This window comes from Eumetopias jubatus, unplaced genomic scaffold (genome assembly GCF_037043125.1).
Source record: "Eumetopias jubatus isolate StellerSeaLion01/CBP00866 unplaced genomic scaffold, mEumJub1_p1.0 scaffold_16, whole genome shotgun sequence".
Taxonomy (NCBI): Eukaryota; Metazoa; Chordata; class Mammalia; order Carnivora; family Otariidae; genus Eumetopias; species Eumetopias jubatus.
In genome coordinates this window covers 61192603-61209153 of record NW_028274822.1, presented here as the reverse complement: position 1 = coordinate 61209153, position 16551 = coordinate 61192603, and the positions used below count along the sequence as shown (strand labels likewise).

Below are 16551 nucleotides of genomic sequence, written 5' to 3'. Positions count from 1 at the left end.
AATAAGTGGTTATTACTGTTACAATCGAATTAAAAAGAACATAGAAAGAACATGGATTGGAAATCATTGTGTAAGCTGTGGAGGACCCATCGTTGGTAAAATATGGAAATTGACTGTGAGCTGCTTCTTATTCCTTCATCACATCATGTTCTCTGCCTCCAGGAGGCTGGCTGTTCTTCCTGCCTTGTGTTTGTCATTGCTCCTCGACTCACCTAGATAACTCCTTTATTCATTCAACAAGTATCTAGACAGTGTCTGCTAGGGTCCACATCCAAAGTCCCTGCCCTCATGCAGCTTACACTCTGCAGGATCCGTCACCCTCCAAACTGCAATAAGCACCACCCCCTTGAGGAATCTGTCCTCCCTGAACTCCCTGGGAATGAGTTAGGTTCACCATTTATACTCTCCCATAATGCCTAATACTCGTTTGATGCTCTTCACATGTGTGTTGTTTACTTGATTATTTATAATTATTTTATTACTGTCTTGATAGCATGCTCCCTTCATGAAGGCAGCGGTCGACTTGGTTCTGCTCCCTGCTGTATTTCTGAGCCCATCAGCATATCTTTGGCTGCAAGAGACCTTTGTTGATGGTGCCTAATTGCTTCCTTTCCACTCTAAGTTCTTCTATTTTTTTCAGTATACTTTTAGCCAAAAGGTGGCACTACAGGAGAATAAGTGAATGAAGCTTCAACCTAGAGGACTTAATAGTCATTGAATGAGTCCTCCTTACGGGCTAAAGTTAATAACTAGATAGAGCCAGTTCCAAAACTTGTTTACACTCAGTGCATACCCATATTGGAAACCTCTATAAAAGACCAGTGAATGAAGATTATTTAGGCTTACTGAGAATACTACTGTTTCTAAGACCATTGAAGAGATCTTGATGGAGTTCCAACACACACAATTGGAATTGAAATCATTCTGAAATGTGTATTTATTAACTAATAAATATCCACTAGGATATAGACAGGGAAGCTATAGGTAAGGAGATAATCTCGTGATTTTTGTTTTGTATATTAACTTGCTTCGAACAACTGTAATTCACTGTTAAATTGTCCCCCCAATTTCAGTTCCCATTTTAAAATTCTCCCCATAGTTTGATAAGCATTTTAGACCAAATAGTGTTAAAACCAGCAACCTCTTCAAAGACTTCAGAAGCAAATACACAGAAAGCAGCTAGACAACCCCTGAGATAAAAATCTGCTCATGGTGTTGGCTGTGAATAATGAATGGTGGTTTCCATGTGTTAGTGTCAGCCATCTGGGCACCGTGTGCCCAAGGCAAGTCATCAGCTTTGGCTGAGCACCCTCCCTACAAATTCATAATCTCTTCCTTTACGTGTCAACCTTACAAAAAACAAATACAATTTTACATGCTCCATTATTCTCATATGAGATCTTCCTTACCCTTTCTTACATGTGTTTGTACATGTGTTTGTGTCATGGAAACAAATAGCAAATGAATAGAATGCAATTCATTTAGAAACAATGTTTGGCTGTATACCCTGCTTTATATTTTGCTTTGTGGATGAAATTTTGTCCATGCCCTGAAAGCCTAAAATCTGACTGGAAAAATAAAACACATATTCATGTCAGCTGATTTTTCAAGGTTCTTGAACAAAAGACACAAAATCAGCAGTCTGCTGGCTACATGAGAAGTTTTGTGCATTTTCCCTGTAGATGACTTGGGAAAGACCGTTGGGGGGATAACCTGTGTAGCAGAGGTGTAACACGGTGATGTTTCCTACAAATCATTAAAAGTGGTCTAGGTTTTTGGAATTCAGAGGCCTTGAAAATAGTTTGCTGTAAACATGAAATTGACAACTTAAAAAAGTTGCAACCACAGAATATATTTGCAAAAAGAAAAAAGCTTCCATTCTGCTTCCAAGTTTTTTCAAGTATAGGAGCCCAAAACTGTGTGGCTTCTAACTAAAATAACTTCTAAACAAATATTGTGACTTATAAATGAAAACATAGAAATGGACACATCTAAAAATGTTGTATGAGTACATATGTAAGGAGAACATATGTTACCAATGCTAGAAACATCCTCTAGCTGGCAGGAGGAAGGCCTCCCATCCTCTATCGGCTAGATGGCGCCGAGGGGTTTTGGCAGATGTCACCGGGAGAAGAAAATGTCAGGTTGACAACTTCATGTTCCTCTGGGAAATACTGGTTTGCAGAGTGACCGTTTGAGACAATATCCACCCCTGAGATCTTCCAAAAGAAGCCAACAAAGCATTTGAGGGAATAATAAATGACATAGGGCAAGACACGATATGGGACACTGTTTGAATATTGAGCATGCTAGAGAAAATTAGCACTGGGGACAAAGACGGTGTTTCTGAATGATTTTGTCAATAAGCGTAGCATTAAACCAAGTTCAGGAAAGATCAAATCTCAACAGATGAGACGAAACTCAAGCAAGGCACAAAGTGCCATATTCTTCATGGCTAAAACTCAAAACACTTAGGAAATTATTTATTACTCAACTGTGCCATGGTTTGTAAACGTATTACTTAGATCCAGTGCATCTTTCTGAGTACAGGAGCAGGTTACTGTGCTTCAACGTGACAGTCTCAGAAATACAGGACCAGTCCTTGTTTTCCAGCAATAGCAATGACAGTAGTAATAATAATGGTAATAATGGCAGTTAATATTCATTGAATGATTACTATGCACCAGGCACTTTTCTTAGCACCCTATAAATTGTCTCTATCTGTATATACCACTGCATATTATGTAGGTTTTATGACTTTCTTCAACTTAGACAAGGACGCCAGGGCACTAAACTCTCAGTAATGATCAAAAGAAGCCATTGATGGTCCATGTAGATGCAGAGATGCAGACTGGTGCTTAATTCATCACCTGTGCTAAACTTGGGGTCATATGCTTTAGGCACTCATCAATTATCAAAGTAATGTGTTTATGAGTATTCTATGTAGTTAATTTTCTCCCCCAAAGTATTTTCTACCTCATGCCAGGTTTCATGCTCAGATTAAGGATTAAGGTCTCTAGCCACATGAGACTCCTGACCAATGGGATCAATACTCTTGTGGGCTGGAAAGTCTTTAAAAACAAGGCTGTCTAACTAATAACAAAATCAAAGAAACACATTGACAACAATACAATAATAGTGGGGGACTTTAACACCCCCCTGACTGAAATGGACAGATCATTGAAGCAAAAGATCGACAAGGAAATAAAGACTTTAAATGACACACTGGACCAAATGGACTTCACAGACATATTCAGAACATTCCATCCCAAAGCAACGGAATACACATTCTTCTCTAGTGCCCATGGAACATTCTCCAGAATTGATCACATCCTAGGTCACAAATCAGGTCTCAACCAGTACCAAAAGACTGGGATCATTCCCTGCATATTTTCAGACCACAATGCTTTGAAACTAGAACTCAATCAGAAGAGGAAAGTCGGAAAGAACTCAAATACATAGAGGCTAAAGAGCATCCTACTAAAGAATGAATGGGTCAACCAGGAAATTAAAGAAGAATTAAAAAAATTCATGGAAACCAATGAAAATAAAAACACACTGTTCAAAATCTTTGGGATACAGCAAAGGCAGTCCTGAGAGGAAAGTATAGAGCAATACAAGCCTTTCTCAAGAAACAAGAAAGGTCTCAAATACACAACGTAACCCTACACCTAAAGGAGCTAGAGAAAAAACAGCAGATAAAGCCCAAACCCAGCAGGAGAAGAGAAATCATAAAGATCAGAGCAGAAATCTATGAACTAGAAACCAAAAGAACAGTAGAACAGATCAATGAAACTAGGAGCTGGTTCTTTGAAAGAATTAACAAGATTGATAAACCCCTGGCCAGACTTATCAAAAAGAAAAGAAAAATGACCCAAATCAACAAAATCATGAATGAAAGAGGAGCGATCACAACCAACACCAAAGAAATACAATTATAAGAACATATTATGAGCAACTCTATGCCAGCAAATTAGATAACCTGGAAGAAATGGATGCATTCCTAGAAATGTATCAACTACCAAAATTGAACCAGGAAGAAAGAGAAAACCTGAACAGACCTATAACCACTAAGGAAATTGAAGCAGTCATCAAAAATCTCCCAAAAAACAAAAGCCCAGGGCCAGATGGCTTCCCAGTGGAATTCTACCAAACATTTCAAGAAGAATTAATACCTATTCTCCTGAAACTGTTCCAAAAAATAGAAATGGAAGGAAAACTTCCCAACTCATTTTATGAGGCCACCATTCCCTTGATCTCAAAACCAGACAAAGACCCCATCAAAAGGAGAATTACAGACCAATATCCTTGATGAACATGGATGCAAAAATTCTCACCAAAATACTAGCCAATAGGATCCAACAGTACATTAAAAGGATTATTCACCATGACCAAGTGGGATTTATTCCTGGGCTGCAAGGCTGGTTCAACATCCGCAAATCAATCAACGTGATACAATACATTAACAAAAGAAAGAACAAGAATCATATGATCCTCTCAATAGATGCAGAAAAAGCATTTGACAAAGTACAGCATCCTTTCTTGATCAAAACTCTTCAGAGTATAGGGATAGAGGGTACATACCTCAATATCATAAAAGCCATCTATGAAAAACCTACAGCAAATATCATTCTCCATGGGGAAAAGCTGAGAGCTTTTCCCCTAAGGTCCGGAACGCTGCAGGGATGTCCACTCTCACCACTGCTATTCAACATAGTATTAGAAGTCCTAGCCACAGCAATCAGACAACAAAAAGAAATCAAAGGCATCCAAATCGGCAAAGAGGAAGTCAAACTCTCACTCTTTGAAGATGATATGATACTGTATGTGGAAAACCCAAAAGACTCCACCACAAAACTGCTAGAACTCATACAGGAATTCAGTAAAGTAGCAGGATATAAAATCAGTGCCAGAAATCAGTGGCATTCCTATACACCAACAACAAGACAGAAGAGAGAGAAATCAAGGAGTCGATCCCATTTACAATTGCACCCAAAACCATAAGATCCCTAGGAATAAATCTAACCAAAGAGGCAAAGGATCTTTACTCAGAAAACTATAAAATACTCATGAAAGAAATTGAAGAAGACACAAAGAAATGGAAAAACATTCCATGCTCATGGATTGGAAGAACAAACATTGTGAAGATGTCAATGCTACCTAGAGCAATCTACACATTCAATGCAATCCCCATCAAAATACCATCCACCTTTTTCAAAGAAATGGAACAAATAATCCTAAAATTTTATGGAACCAGAAGAGACCCCGAATAGCCAGAGGAATATTGAAAAAGAAAAGCAAAGCCGGTGGCATCACAATTCCAGACTTCCAGCTCTATTACAAAGCTGTCATCTTCAAGACAGTATGGTACTGGCACAAAAACAGACACATAGATCAATGGAACAGAATAGAGAGCCCAGAAATGGACCCTCAGCACTATGGTCAACTAATCTTTGACAAAGCAGGAAAGAATGTCCAATGGAAAAAAGACAGTCTCTTCAACAAATGGTGTTGGGAACATTGGACAGCCACATGCAGAAGAATGAAACTGGACCATTTCCTTACACCACACACAAAAATAGACTCCAAATGGTTGAAAGACCTAAACGTGAGACAGGAGTCCATCAAAATCCTAAAGGAGAACACAGGCAGCAACCTCTTCGACCTCAGCCACAGCAACTTCTTCCTAGAAACATTGTCAAAGGCAAGGGAAGCAAGGGCAAAAATGAACTATTGGGATTTCATCAAGATAAAATGCTTTTGCACAGCAAAACAAACAGTCCACAAAACCGAAAGATGACCGACAGAATGGGAGAAAATATTTGCAAATGACATATCAGATAAAGGGCTAGTATCCAAAATCTATAAAGAACTTATCAAACTCAACACCCAAAGAACAAATAATCCAATCAAGAAATGGGCAGAAGACATGAACAGACATTTTTCCAAAGAAGACATCCAAATGGCCAACAGACACATGAAAAAGTGCTCAACATTGCTCAGCATCAGGGAAATCCAATCAAAACCTCAATGAGATACCACCTCACACCAGTCAGAATGGCTAAAATTAACAAGTCCGGAAAAGACAGATGTTGGCGGGGATGTGGAGAAAGGGGAACCCTCGTATACTGTTGGTGGGAATGCAAGCTGGTGCAGCCACTCTGGAAAACAGTATGGACATTCCTCAACAGTTGAAAATAGAGCTACCCTATGATCCAGCAATTGCACTACTGGGTATTTACCCCAAAGATACAAATGTAGGGATCCGAAGGGGTACGTGCACCCCAATGTTTATAGCAGCAATGTCCACAATGGCCAAACTGTGGAAAGAGTCAAGATGTCCATCAACAGATGAATGGATAAAGAAGAAGTGGTATATATACACAATGGAATATTATGCAGCCATCAAAAGGAATGAGATCTTGCCATTTGCAACAACGTGGATGGAACTGGAGGGTGTTATGCTGAGTGAAATAAGTCAATCAGAGAAAGACATGTATCATATGACCTCACTGATATAAGGAATTCTTAATCTCAGGAAACAAACTGAGGGTTGCTGGAGTGGTGGGGGGTGGGAGGGATTGGGTTGCTGGGTGATAGACATTGGGGAGGGTATGTGCTATGTTGAGTGCTGTGAATTGTGCAAGACTGTTGAATCACAGATCTGTACCTCTGAAACAAATAATGCAATATATGTTAAGAAAAAAAAAGAAGAAGATAGCAGGAGGGGAAGAATGAAGGGGAGTAAGTTGGAGGGGGATAGGAACCATGAGAGACGATGGACTCTGAAAAACATACTGAGGGTTCTAGAGGGGAGGGGGGTGGGGGGATGGGTTAGCCTGGTGATGGGTATTAAAGAGGGCACATTCTTCGTGGAGCACTGGGTGTTATGCACAAACAATGAATCATGGAACACTACATCAAAAACTAATGATGTAATGTATGGTGATTAACATAATAAAAAAATTAAAACAAAAACAAAAACAAAAACAAGACTGTCTAGATATTAGATACTGCTTCTCAATTTAGGTAAATTTTAGGGTAAAATAGCTCTTGTAAAGACAATGCCATTGGCTACTGATATGCATGCCTGTGTCACCCCATTGTGAAAATGTAGCCCTCAAAATGTGGATTTAGTTTGGTGATGCTCCTATTGAAAACCAGTAGCAGGTCTCTGAGTTCTGTTATGTAAATGAGGATAGTGATTCTCTACTCAGACTGCACACCTCAGAATCACTTGAGAGCTTTCACAAAACTACAAGCATGGAGGGGATGGTGGGGGGATTATATCAGAATTTCTGGGTGTGGAGACTGAGAATTGAGATTCCATTAGAAGTTCCCCAGGTGACTGTCACATGCAGCCAAGATGGAGAACACTTTATATGTGTAGTCTAGACAATTAAAACTCCTTAGGGTGTATGTGCTGGTAAGACTAAGAAGAGGGATCCGGGTCTTAGTATCTTTAAGAACCAAACAGCCATATTGGCACACAATGTGGCAGAGAAAGCAAGATATACATTTGGTAAGATCACCTATCTGCTGGGTTTCTTGTGTTTTCTAACTTAAGCATCCGCATTAGTTATTTTGAAGGCATCTATATGGCTGGTATATAGAAAGCCTAGAAAGGATGTGAGGAAATATTCAGAAAATACTGAGCATTCATGTAGTTACACAACACTTTTCAAAATTCAGGAGGGCTTTGAGACTTCTTAGTTAGGCCCCAAGAACAAGTTGTATCAAGGAGAGAGAGTGGAGAAAAAGGGAGAACACCATCTATGAACGTCCAAATGCTAGGCAGGTCAGAAAGGGTACAGATTCTGCAAAACACAAAACAGTTCTTGGTAGTAATCAATGATTTGCTGATAATTTTAAGTTCCTATTGTCTCCTTCACCCCTACTTTTAGGCTCATGACTACATTTGGGGTTTAGATATCCAGGCTTCTTCAGAGCTCCAGAACACACAAATGGTCTAAGTTTTGGAGTATCTTCACAAGATTTTGCTACCTCCAGTCTCATAAAAAAAGTAACGGTTCAGTTTATCATTCTCAGAGAATTTGGGAAGGCATCTGAACTTAAAACGCAAGTTTACTGTATCTCAAAGAAGGGACACCTGGTTAACACAGAGAACCAAGGTTTGAATAATTTTCATCAGTAGATTTTTCATCATCTCCAACCAATCCAGCCTAGAATGCTGGTCTGAATGAAGTTAAATTCTTCCCTCTCTGTCCTCTTGGGGGAAAAACCAATTCTGAATGGTCCTCCCTAGAGATCAGAAAATCATCTATCTGCCTTCTGTTTCTGAGAATTCCAGCCGGAGCAGATCTCCCCAGTTCTTGGATAATGGGGAAATGAGGGATCCAGACACACTGGAGTCTCCCTGCTGGTACCAGATTTCTCTAGATCTCACCCAGAGAACAAGAAAAAAAAAAAGGAGGTTATTAGGAGAAAAGGGAAACGGCACTTTTTCCCAGGAGTTATAACAAGCAACAAACAAATCTGAGGCGAAAAGAAGAGTTCTCCAAAATGTACTAAGGGGGTACATAGCTGAACGCCCATTCAGCTATTCTCGGTAAGACCGGGGATTTCTCAGAGCCCATTCAGCTTTGAAACTTCTCACAAGGTTAAATATGGACGGGGTCATTGGTCTGGATTGATTCCGGGTTCTATTTTTCTTAATCAGTGCAAGTGGGTACGCGTGAACCCGGCACAAGTGACAGTCCCACAAAGTTGTTCAAGCCCCTGACTACTCTTGTGCCACACCTGTGCAGTTTTCCTGGCGCACCCAACGATTCTCTGCGTTTGGGTAAGTTCAGGGGCACTCCCTGTGGACAGGATGCAAGGATGTATGGCTTCTGTTCTGCAGAATGACCAGACAGAGCAGGGCTGAGGGTCTGCTGGAGCCAGCAGCGGTGGAAAGGCGCCGAGCCCCGGTGACAGAACGCTTAAAAGTCCAGCCGGCGGGAGAGGCCGCGCTTCTCCCTGCGCGCCGGCGCCGCGGATGGGGGCGCGCTCGCCGCCGCGGATGGGGGCGCGCTCGCCGCGTCCGTGCTCCGCGCCCGCCTCCCGAGCTGCAGCGCAGGGCCGGGCTCCCCGCGCGCCGGCTCCGGAGCCGCAGTCCCATTGGTCCGGGGGCACGCCCGTCCCCGAGTGAGGCTTCGAAAGTTTCATTGAAGGTGGAGAAGTGCGCGCCTGCCCGGGAGCGGGGGCTGCGCCGCCTGGGTGAGGCTGCACCGCGGCGGGCGGGGGGCGAGCTGGCATCCGGACGGCGTTTGGTTTTCATTTTATTTATTTATTTTTTTAAGTTGAGGCCGTGGAGGAGGGAATTGGAGCCGGACCCACTGGCTGTGTGCTTTCGTCTCGATTTCTGCCCAAGCTCGCACGATTCCTCCTAGTGAGGGAGGGACTCGCAGCGCCACCCCCGGACCGATAGCTCGAGCCCGGTGCAGTCGGGGATGGTTCTGCGCGCTTGGCCGCTCCCACCCGGGTCTCTCCGGCACGAAGCTGGGGGGCGCAGAGGCTGAGCTGCGCCGCCGCTCGAGGAGCCGCCGCGGGGCGGCTCGGGACCTCGGGCAGGTCCGAGAGTGCGGGCAGAGGGCGGCGCGCCACAAACTGCGTGGGCAGGGGGCCGGCGCCCGGCAGCAGAGGCACGTTGGCTCTCACCTCCAGTGGGGGTTCCGCGAAGAAAACTCCCCTCCCGGCCCTGAGCGACGCCCCAGGAGCCGGGCTAAAGGACAACACGCCCTTCCTGCCCCCTTTCCTCGCCGCGCCGCCCCCCGGGACCCTCCCGGAGTGCCCCCGTCCACGACTCTGGCCCCGGCCACCCGCTGAAGAGGCTGCTGCCACCGGGTTGGGGATTCCACACTTCATGGGCCGACAGTGGGGGGGTCGGGCGCTTGGCGAGGGGGCTACCTAGAGCCTGGTTAGGGGAGGCCGAGCGCCCGGCGAGGCGCCGCAGAGAGACGGGCCAAGGGGCGAGCGAGAGCCCGGTGAGGGGTGGCCCACAGCCCGGGGAGCGCGCCCCTCGGGGCGGACAGCGCGGCGGCCCTCTGCGAGGCGATGCCAGGTCGGCTGCGAGCCGCCCGCCGCCCGAGGCCCTAGGTGGACATGGACCTGGCGCCCCAGTCTTAGGGACCCTCGAAATTCGCCCCTCTTCTTGGACTCGCCGGACCGACGCGATGGCCTCGGAAGTGGTGTGCGGGCTCATCTTCAGGCTGCTGCTCCCCATCTGCCTGGCAGTAGGTAAGTGTGGTCCGCTCGCGGAGGTTACTTGGGGAGGCTAAAGGGGGCGCCTAGGGAGGGGGCCAGGCTTCCGACTAAACCTAAGTTAAGGGCTCTAGTGCTCGGGAACTTGGTTGGGGAAGCCCGCGCCACTGTTCTTGTACCAGGGGAGTCAGACGCGTGCTGTCGCGAGTGCCACAGCTGGGCACTCTCCCTTCCCGCGCTGGGGCGCACGACCGGGGTCTCTCAGAACCGCCCAGGGTTCTGGCGGCCAGGATTGGCATGTGCTCAAGACTCTTTGTGTTGAACTTAGTTACACGTGGAATTTCTTTCGTCGAGTATTGACTTGTGCACAAAGGATGCGAATCTTTCTGGAAGGCGGTTGTATACTGCCTTCCCAGGTACAGTGCAGCGTCGAACCAGATTCCCCTCCGCCCCCCTGTCCGCAGACGCACAGCACCTGGTTGTATCCAGACCGTACCGAAGCCATTTCGCCCCCACCCCCTATCCCAGCAACTGTGAGGGAAGAAGTGAAGGACTCTGGCCATTCTAAAAAGAAAATAAATTAGAAGGTACAGGGAAACAGTGTCCTCACGTTGCTTACTTTTCTTTTATTGCACAAAAGCCCCTACAACAAAAGCGCTGGGTGCTGGGGCCATAGAGGACCAAGACGCAGTTCCGCCGTCCAGGCGTCCGCCCTTACAAATCTTTAAAGGGTTGGAGAGCCGGACTGCGACTCCCTGGGACCGGTGAGGGTTAAGGGAAGGCCAGAAGGGAACCCCTTCGACTCCCAGTAAAGGATCTCACTATTTCTATAGGGTTGGCGGGGCTTTAAAAGCAACTGGGTCTCAGGTCTAAAGACTGGCATCCTGCCTGGAGTGAGAGTTTCTGAGTTTCTCCTCTAATAGAAGGTGCCTGTTACACCGAATCCCATTTCTAGGAATGACTGACAGCGCCTTACTTTTCACTTCCCCCACCACAGCTAGAAAACAGAACACCTTTTACCAAGCAGCAGCTGCATTTACAAAGAAAGCGTGGCCTTCGCAGAAAAAGCCACATTTCTGCAGTTTGCTAGAGGTTGAGGACTCAAGATCACACCTGTGCTAAGTGTTTTTATTTGCTCAGGTAATAGACAGGGGGGCTCCAGAGTGTTTCCTGAGGGTCTAATCCCAGCTACTTGGGAGGATTTTGTAGTCGAGTATTAAGGTGTCAGAAGCCTCCGCGGAAAGCCAGAGAACGCTTCTAGAGTGAAAACAGTCCCTAGCGAAGACACAAGGTCCTCGGCAGCTGGAGGGCTCGGGGCGCAAGTGCTGGTCTTTCTTTGCCATTTGAGTTTCCAGGCAGGACCATTTTGCAGGCATCTTCATCCTTAACAACCGCGCACGGAGGTGAGAAGCGCATCATCCACGGGGTTTACGTGGACGTCTCTCTCTGCCAGTTTGCTTAAGTTTCAAAACGGAAAAGGCTCTGGGAGAGCGCTGTGGGGAAAAGAGCGCCGGGATACTTCTGGTGCCTTACGTACACACGGTCTGGGGAATCGTCTGAGTATCTGAAGCACCTGGAACCGTGCCTGGCTCCTTTACTGTTTGCCCAGTGGAAGCCAGAGCCTGAGTTAACAACGGGCTTTCAGTCTGAGGGCCGATTTGTGGTTGTCCGTGCTGACGGGGCAGGAGGCCTGGGGAGTGGCACGAGGGTCAGAAGGCACTCTCTTCCCCTCTCCGCACCTCACCATCCCCACTTCTTCCCCCACCCCAGCCTTTTCCCCCTCCCCGCCTCCTCTCCGGGTAGCAGCTCGAGGCGACTGTTGGAAGAGCTGGGCAGGTGGTTACCTGCTGCCCGCTCAGTCCAGTCTGAGCTGAGTGTTGTGACAGCAGGGATTACCCGCTGTTGGCCACCCACTTCGCCCTGAGCTTCGGCCCTTGCAGAAGGCAGCTCGGCCGCACGGGATGCTCCGCGGCTGCAGGGGCCCGGGCCATGTCATTCCGTCTAATCACTGGTGGTCTACACCGCAAAACCCAATCAGTGGGACTGCTCTGAGCTCTGCCCTCCAAAGGGGCAGGGTCCTACCGCACTCCCAGCTCCCGCGCCCCGAGGTTCGAGGCGGCAAGCCGCGACTCCAGCCCTCAGCGGAGGCTACCAGGGGTTCACGCGGAGCGGGAGCGCTGCGCGCGGACCGGATCCCGGCCCCGCCCGGCCCCTGACTCCCGCCCTCTGACTTGTTCCTCGGCGCCCCGTGGGTCCCGCGCAGTGGCTTGCCCTCGGGACCTGACCTTCCTGGAAGGAAAACTGCTTCCAGGGACTCAGACGCTACCCCCCCACCCCGCGCCCCTTGTCCTGCTCCATAGCTCCAGGGAAAGCCGGAGTCGGCCCAAGGTGATCCTCGGCCGCCTTCCCTTTCCAGCTTACGCTTCTGGATTCCCACGCATCTTCTGGGCTAAGAGAAGGAAGGCTAACCTGTATGTGGCTGGCTGGGTGGGTGGGTGGGGGTGCTGTGGAGGCCCCCAGCTCGGTCTGGAGCCTGTTGCTTCCCCCACCGTTGTGGAAAGCCGACCTAAGGGAAGGTGAAGCACAAGGACCTCGGACCTCAGACTTCCTCCCCTGCCTGAAAGAGAGCGAGAACTCCTGGGAAGACGGGAGGGCTGATCCCTTGAGTACCCCCTCACTTGTTGGCAGCTGCTTAGGAAAGACAACCCACTTCCTAGCGACTAGATGCCTTCTAATCATTGTACTTGTAGAGACAGAAAGGGACTGGGTAGGTGTCGCCTGATTGGGCATTCAATTCTCAACAAGAAGTGGATATTTTCAAGGTTATTGGAGGATTTTCAGGTCTGCCTACTCCCAAGGTGCTACTAAATCAAATATTCAGGTTTCCCTAATATCCTGGTCATGGAGAGTGCAATGATCTGTTTGCCGTTAGAATCGATTTTTACATTTTAGCCATCTATTTTTATACCTGGGCAAGGCAACCTTCAAAGCCAGGCCTTTGTAGAAGCTTGTGTATTTAAAAACAAAACAAAACAAAACAAAACAAAACAAAACATTTCTCTAACATTGCTGTTGAAATTTTTCTGCACAGGTATGCTCTAGCCATTTTGACTAACGGTAGATATTAAAATTAACTGCCATTTTGTTTAAACTGATGCTTAAGGTTTTTCTTTTTTCCTGTAGAAAAAAGTTTACAGAGAAGTGAGAAGTGAAATCAGGCCTCTGTTATGCAGGTATTACGTGGTTCTTGAGCATTAAAAGCAAAATAGAAACCATAATATAATATAATATAATAAATATAATATAATATAAAATATGTTGTTTACCATCCAAAATGAATATCCAGTGACAGATTTTTCCACATCAGTAGAAACTGAAAATTTTAAAGATCTCCAGAGTTATTTATGATTACTTGGGTAGCCATTCTGACTTTTTTCTTACAGATGATGCATGGGGGAAAAAAACAAAACACCAGACAAAAGCTTCCATAATATTATGAAATCTCTAATAATTATAATATCTAATCATTGTTGAGCACTTTAAAAATATTTTTACACTCATTTTTCTTTTAATGTGATTGTACTGTGCCCCCATCTTTATGATTTGAGTCTATTCATGGGTCAGAACTGGATTTGTACATTTTAACTCACATGCACTTGACCCATTCATTCCATTTTGCCTAGCGCTGCTTGGAGTTTCCTAATGTCTTGCCTAAAGAGCCAACTTAACCATTTTCAGGGCAGGGGAGGGGAGCTGGCTTGAACAGAACAGATTGGTCCAGGAGGGGCAGAACCACAGTGGCATCACTACTTTATGCTTCCCTTAAATGAAGTGACCAGAGCTTTGGAGAGAACAGAGCAGAACAGGAGACTATAGAGCACACAAAAACAATCAACCAACCAACTAGTGCTCTGAGAAAAAAATCACACTTGGGTAATTGTGCAAAACCTGGAATAATTTCTAAAATTCCCTTCAGAGATATTGGATAAAAATTGGAGCAAAACCATGGAGTCACTTTTGAAATATGTATGGGTGTATCTATCTAAATGTAATTTTTTCTCTACAGCATAATATATTTCTCCCTGTGTGGCATGTGTGATTTTGAAATCACACTTACATACACCCCAAGAATTATAGATGATGCCCTGCTATAGCTCTCAGAAGAAGGAGGTTTCAGCTGTTGAAGGATGCATTAACAGTGATGAAAGTTACTTTCTTTTCTGTTACACCTTCTCAGTCTTATATAGGTAGATACTATTTATCATTTTCAGAAAGGAGAAAAGTAATAGTGGAAAGGATTAGAAATATGTAGTTTAATTCTAAAATAAAATAATTTTGTAAACACAGATGGACATGATCATTTTGTTGCATGGGTTGTAGAAGCTGGAGCTGTGTGTCAAGCCTGTGGGTTTGGCAGTGGGCATGTTGCTTTACAGGGAATATATGCTTGTGCATAATCGGCAATAAGCAGGCTGCTTTGGACCTCACCTTCGGGGGGAAAAGAGGTTGTGACTTGGCAATTTCAAAGTTCTGCTTTCACATCCTGGCTCTGCCCTTTACTATGTGATCATAGAGTTGGTTTTGCTTGTTTCTCTTTTCTTTTTGTAAAAGGGAGTTATTAATGCCTCCTTCCTTGGGCAGGTGTGAGATAGTGTGCCCAGCCACACCTTGTATAATGCCTAGTCCTCCCTCCCCGCCCCGCCTTGTCCTGCTCCATACCTCCAGGGAAAGCCGGAGTCAGCCCAGGTGATCCTTGGCCACCTTCCCTTTCCAGCTTACACTTCTGGATTCCCACGCATCTTCTGGGCTAACAGAAGGAAGGCTAACCTGTATGTGCTCAAAGTGGAAGGTATTATTATTGCATTTATGTAGATGAGCAGAAGAGCAGGGATGCTTGAAGAATGTCTTGATAGAAATTAAGACTAACAGGTGGTGACATGGGTCATAAAGATACTGATATGAGTCGGTGGGATTCACATGAAAGCAACTCTGTACCTTCCTACAGCCAAATTATGCAATTGAAAGTGAGTGTGGGTGTGTTGTGGGAGAATTTTTTTTTTAAAGATTTTATTTATTTGAGAGAGAGAGAGATAGCAAGAGCAGGAACACAAGCAAGGGGAGTGGGAGAGGGAGAAGCAGGCTTCCCGCCAAGCAGGGAGCCTGATGCGGGGCTCGATCCTGGGACCCTGGGATCATGACCCGAGCCAAAGGCAGACGCTTAACAACTGAGCCACCCAGGCGCCCCGTGGGAGAATTTTTAATTATCAGGATTTTTCACACCAGTTTTGCTCAATATTCCACATATGCACAATTGCATTCTTCTGGTTAAATAATAGGGTTTGCATAGACCTATGCTGACAGTGCTTACTTTTGACTTTCTGACACTAAACCACCAATTTCATGGTATTTATTGAATATAATTTTATTTATTTATCTGCTTTTACACAGGCATTTTCCTTTTGGTTCCTATGCTACTATAATTGTATATGAAGTTGCACAGTAACAGTATATAATATTTAACTTTTCCCATAAATATTCAGGAGAACTTAGAATAGTATAGGCACACCTGGATATTTAAGAGCAATTGATTGAGAACAATATGATGATACAACACATATAATGTAAAACAATAAATTTTGTAAGATTTGTAGATTTAAACAGTTGTTTTGAGGACGTGGAATCAGGTATACACAATAAAACAAGTATATCATTGAATTGAGGCTAAACACAAAGGTGTATTGGAAGACATTTTTAAAGTATTTGGCTATAAGTGATAAGCGTATATGAGGCTTATCACATTCACCAGATCCTCCACTTGGCCTTTCAGACCCATCAGGACATGGCAGGGTCAAGAAAGATAAATCCTCAGTATCTGTGGAGAGAGCACATCAGATATTTTTGACAATTTCATAATTGTGACCTATCCAGTAATCTTAATGGGTCTGGAGCATTTAGCTAAATCATTTTGAAATTTAAGAATGATAACATAAATTTTTGCATCTTTTCTATTTATTGGTAGATTTTTTAAAAAAACTATATATAATAGCAATTAAAATGCATTTCAAGTCTCTTGCAGAATATACATTTTTTTTGCTTTGTTTTATCATCAGGATGGTAAAGTTTTCTGATTGCCACTTTTGAATTTTCTTATTTGCTGTACTTGTAGGCACAATTCAACAAGGATATTATGGATGGACATATTTAAACTTCTTGGTATGTGAATTCCAAATTTTAGGTACACTTTATAAAAAAGAATAGGTCTGCTGTATCTATCTGTGGGGTTAGTTCCAGCTTTCTGTTGCAATTTCACCAGTCTTCTGGGGGTGAAGGTGTTGCTGAGACTTTACT

At 44.9% G+C, this 16551-nt stretch overlaps 1 protein-coding gene across 7 annotated transcripts in view; it reads left to right on the top strand.

Annotated features, from left to right (window-relative positions):
- Positions 1-10175: 10175 nt before the first annotated feature.
- The window catches only part of PIEZO2 (piezo type mechanosensitive ion channel component 2), a 588882-nt gene continuing 582506 nt past the window's right edge, over positions 10176-16551 (top strand). For all 7 annotated transcript variants that reach the window (XM_088019744.1, XM_028089342.2, XM_088019743.1 and 4 more), the window contains exon 1: positions 10176-10239. In XM_088019744.1, the coding sequence (XP_087875870.1) occupies positions 10176-10239 (64 nt within the window). The remainder of the gene's footprint in view (positions 10240-16551) is intronic.